This window comes from Tupaia chinensis, unplaced genomic scaffold (assembly GCF_000334495.1).
Source record: "Tupaia chinensis unplaced genomic scaffold, TupChi_1.0 Scaffold000529_1, whole genome shotgun sequence".
NCBI lineage: Eukaryota > Metazoa > Chordata > Mammalia > Scandentia > Tupaiidae > Tupaia > Tupaia belangeri.
The window spans coordinates 1,284,162-1,288,825 of NW_006160042.1; the positions used below are offsets into that span (position 1 = coordinate 1,284,162).

The following is a 4,664-nucleotide window of genomic DNA, read 5'->3' on the forward strand; positions in this document are numbered from 1 at the left end:
TCCAGTGATGTAACCATTATACCATCTGCTGGTCTCCTATTTTTGTTTTTTAACCTTGCAATTTCTTGTTTCACTAACTAAACATAGGATAGATAAACAAGTATTTATAATATTTATAGAATAATGAGATCCCACCACTGAAGATATTCAAAGGTAGAATTGTTACATCTCCTTCAAAGTGGATTGATTTAAGTCTCAAAAGGAGAGCATTTGAGTTCATTCTAACAGTTCCTTTCAACTTCAAGATTCTATTGTTCTATCAGTGTAAAAACTTGTCATTTTTAAGCCTATAAAAATTCTATATTTCATGCAATTTAATCAGATCTAATGTATTAATGCACTCCTCAGTACTCACTTTGAGGAAATTTCTCTCTAGCATTTATGAATATCTTCTAGTATGGTAAACATAATATCACTGAAAGCCTCCTTAACTACAATACTATGTGACTGTGTGTATATATATTTATATACACACACACACGTTTATGTGATTTATCTATTTTGAGGTTTAGACAACTTTACTTTGAAGCAATCAAAGATTCACAGGAAACTGCAGAAAAAGAAGTACAGGGAGTCCTCTCATTACATGTTTTAAATGAAAAATGAGGGGCCAGATGGTGGCGCAGTGGTAAAATGCAGTGCTCTGTGAGGTGGATCCACATGGGAAGGTTGGCAGTTTGCACCCAAAGGCCTTCCTCAGTGCCCTGGGCATGCACGTGCTTATGATCTGGACTGACGGAGGCTGGGATGAATCATGGTGCCAAGACTCTGTCAAGGGTGCTCTTTTTCACTCACTCTCATCTTGTTTCACTCTCTTACTTATAGAATAGATAAACTTTTTTTTTTGAAAAGTTGTCTTTTCTTTTCTTTACTTTCTTTTATTTTATTTTATTTATTTTTTTACTATTTTGCTATAGGGCGTGTGTGCTCGCCAGAAAGACAGAGAGACAGAGAGAAAGAAAGGGAGAATCACCCTCCCCGGGGGGGATGGCCACTCTGCAATCCCTTCTTCTCGGTTGTCCTGTTTTGATTTTGGGCACACATGCACACCCACCTGCCATGAGTTTAAGCCACTGGGTCCAGGACTTGAAGCATGGTCGACTACACGAGAGTTCAGCAACATACCCATTACACCAAATACTGGTCCCAAAGAAATAAACTTTTAAAAATGTATGGGAATTTTTAAAAATTTTAAAAGTAGCACATGCTTACTGAAAAATTCCACATAAGTCAAAAATACCTGAAATGTAAATAGAATATCTTCACACAACACTCTTATCTCTTTCTTTTTCTTTCTTTTTTTTTTTTTTTTTTGGAGAGGTTTTTGCTATAGGGCGCGTGCGCTCGCCAGACAGACAGAGACAGAGACAGAAAGTGAGAAATCACCCCCCAGGGGGGGTGGTCATGCCGCAATCCCTTCTCCTCCATTCTCCTCTCGGGATCTTGGGCACGCACGCACACACGCCCGGCGTGAGTTTTAAGCCACCGGGTCCGGGATGTGAACCGCGGTCGACTATGTGGCAGTCCAGCGACATAGCCATTATGGTAAGTGCTGGTTCCCCACATAACACACTTCTCAACACCCCTGTTTACAATGTAATGAGTGGCCTTCCAGTATTTTGTTTAGATACATATAGGATTGGTCAATTTTTTTTTTAAAGCCTGCTTAACAAGCAATCCCAGCTTCTATTCCATCCCTACATAGCCTTGTCAAAAGGCTCTGTGATCGATAGTAATAATAGTCCCAAATATAGTCGTAGTCACTGATTAGTGAGTATTTATAATGTACTGGGAACTCCTGGGTACTTTGTACACACAGTCTCATGTATGTATTAATATGACAACAACCTTATATGGAAGGTATTTATTAGGATTTACAAATGAGAGAACTGAAGCTTAGGTTACATAGCTACTGTATCAGAGCTTGGGATTTAACCCAGGTCCCTCTGCCTCTGAAGGTAGATCTTTTCAATCAATTGTCAAGTAAAGAATATTTTATGAAATAAGAAAAGAGAGGACCAAATAGGAAAAATATAAACTTTTTTCAGTTTTAAAAAAATTAGACAAACCAGGAAAAAAGTTAATAAACATAATATTTAAACCAATTTCTTGGCAGTTGGCTTTAAAAAAGAATGGAATTACTATTTACTTTCCTACCAATTGTATCTACACTTGCAGCCCTAGCATCAGAGTGTACTGTTTATCAGGTACAGTTTTCTTTACAGTCATCTCTGCTTCAAACGCGACAAACATTGACATTTGTTACCTGATGTATTTAGTCTCAGATCTGACAAGAGTATCTCTATAGAGCTGTCACAGGAAACCTCACTCCTCCCTCAGTCTATGCCATGGACAGCATAGAGCCACGGTCACATTCTGAGCCCCTCTCAGAAGGGTGAAGGACAGGCCTCCATGTCCTCTTTGTGAGAAGGCACCACAGGACCTGGCTCTGGCATCTGGGGTCTGACACTTCCAATGGCATCTGAGTTCCTGCAGACTGATCTTGAAGGAGGGGCCAAAGCTTGGGGTTCAAAGTCAGCTCACTAACTACCCCAAATGAAGTCAGTGGAACAGAGAAAATACAAAATCCCATAGTTCAGTCAGACCTACACAGAAAAAGATTAAGAAGGGCCGTCTTGGCTGATGGAGGTTTTTGTTTTGTGGTTGTGGTGCAAACGTTTTACAGACCTGAGAATAACGACAGCCTGTGGAGCCAGCCATAAAAACGGCACTATATGGCCCTTGGACTGTAGGAGACTTAGTATTCTCCTCCTCTCTTTTAGTTTATTTTGTTTTTACTTCCATGAGCAAGAGAGAGAGAGAGCCTCACTCCCAATGGAGTCTTCACGACATGACCCACCCCCGGTCTCAGCCAGCCCAGCTCACAGCCACGCATGCACACCCAGCATGATGGCGAGGGCCCAGATGTGCATTACCACTGCACCTACCACCTGACCCTTGGCTATGGTTCCAGTGGAGACCAATGTCAGCCTCAGCTCCTTCCAATCAGAGAGCAACAATTTTGCTGCTTTCTTTCCCAATTTATAAATCACCTTGTATGCAAATGATTGAGAATAAAATTATTTAGGAATAACTCCAAGTATATTTCTTTAAAAAGGGATTTGTGGGTGAAGCCATTTACTCACAAACTTCAGGATTTTATTGCAATTAATAAGTTGCTTGTAATACATCTCCCAAATACAAATGTGTTTTGACAAAAAGATAAAAACCTAATGTTTGCAAATAAATATGTTTCCCAACAAATTTTAGACAAATTGAATCATATTTACTCAAACAAATATTTTGTGTTCACCTATGGTAATACTATAATGTAACAGTGAAAACGTGTCTCTATGATTCCTTTGTAAAAATCATTCTTGTCCATCCTGCTTATCAAAATTTGAGGACTAATAGTTTACATTATATATTTTTGAACATGAACAAATTTTCCATTCATATTATCTCACTGAAGGAATTCAGCAATCCCTCAGGTTTTGGAGTGGATAATCTCTAAAATTAATTCTTCTCTGGTTCTATAAGTATTGAACTAGAAAGTTATACATACACAGAAAAGATATTAAAATGTGTTATAACGTAGATACCGTCAAAATGGTAATGAAAATATGCACACTATTCTGTAATATGTCCTTAAGGAGCAGCATATCCCAATACAGAACAGGGTTTTTCTCATTTATGATGATAAGTAAACTACTCACCACTGACTCTCACAGAAAGCCTTGGATTTCTGGCTTTGGTGAAGGGGTTTGCTAAGGTCCACACGAGGACCAGCGCTGGAAAGGATACACTTTGGTAAGGCTGCTTTTTGACCTCTAGGCATCATGAGAAGGATGCGACAATTGAGGAGGTGCCTAGAGCATAATCATTACTTGATGCAGGAGTAAAAACTGCTATTTGATCTCTCCATGTACTCATTTTTCTAGGGTGGCCATTTATAAGTGCTTGTGGACCAACCTTTGGGGAGTATCTCTCTAATCTTTCTCTAAGCAGCTGTTCTGGGATTCCTCAAAGTACAACAGAAGTCAAAGGCAACAGCTTGAATATAAACTATAGAAATGAAGAACAATTAATTCTCTCCTGAATTCATTAAGGTTGCGGCAAGCATCTTTCCCACCATGCAATGAAGAGATCGACTTCATATCTCTTTGGGACATTCATGAGTGAAGCTCAATACCAGATAGCTATTACGCAGTTTTTGGTGTAAAGAAGGCAATGTACAGAGTGAAGAGACAACCTACAGGATATGAAAAAATATTTTTAAACTATGCATTTAACAAAGGAGTAATAACCAGAATATACAATAAACCTCAAACAACTCAGCAGTGAAAACAACAGCAATCATAAACCCCAAACAGATTGATTTGCAAGTGGGCGAAAGACCTAAATAGCTATTTCTAGAATAAAGGCATTAAAATAGCCAAGAAGTATAAGAAAAAATCCTCGACATCACTAACCATCAAGGAAATGCAAATCACAATCGCAAGAGAGATGATCTCACCCTCATTAGAATTGCTATTTTTAAAAATAAATTATTTCAGAGATTTTTGGTATAAGGCACACGCACTCACCAGAGAGACAGAGAGAGAGATGGGGAGGCAGAAAGTGAAAAATCATTCCTCAGCAGGATGGTCACACTGTAATCCCTT

At 38.9% G+C, this 4,664-nt stretch overlaps 1 protein-coding gene across 1 annotated transcript in view; it reads right to left on the reverse strand.

The window, feature by feature from the left end:
* Positions 1 to 3,869, reverse strand: part of LOC102478052 (olfactory receptor 5V1-like) — a gene marked incomplete at its 5' end in the record, with an annotated part of 16,094 nt that extends 12,225 nt beyond the window's left edge. The window contains one exon of the mRNA XM_006157158.1: positions 3,717 to 3,869. Coding sequence (XP_006157220.1) covers positions 3,717 to 3,869 — 153 coding nt within the window. The remainder of the gene's footprint in view (positions 1 to 3,716) is intronic.
* Between the last annotated feature and the right edge of the window lie 795 nt (positions 3,870 to 4,664).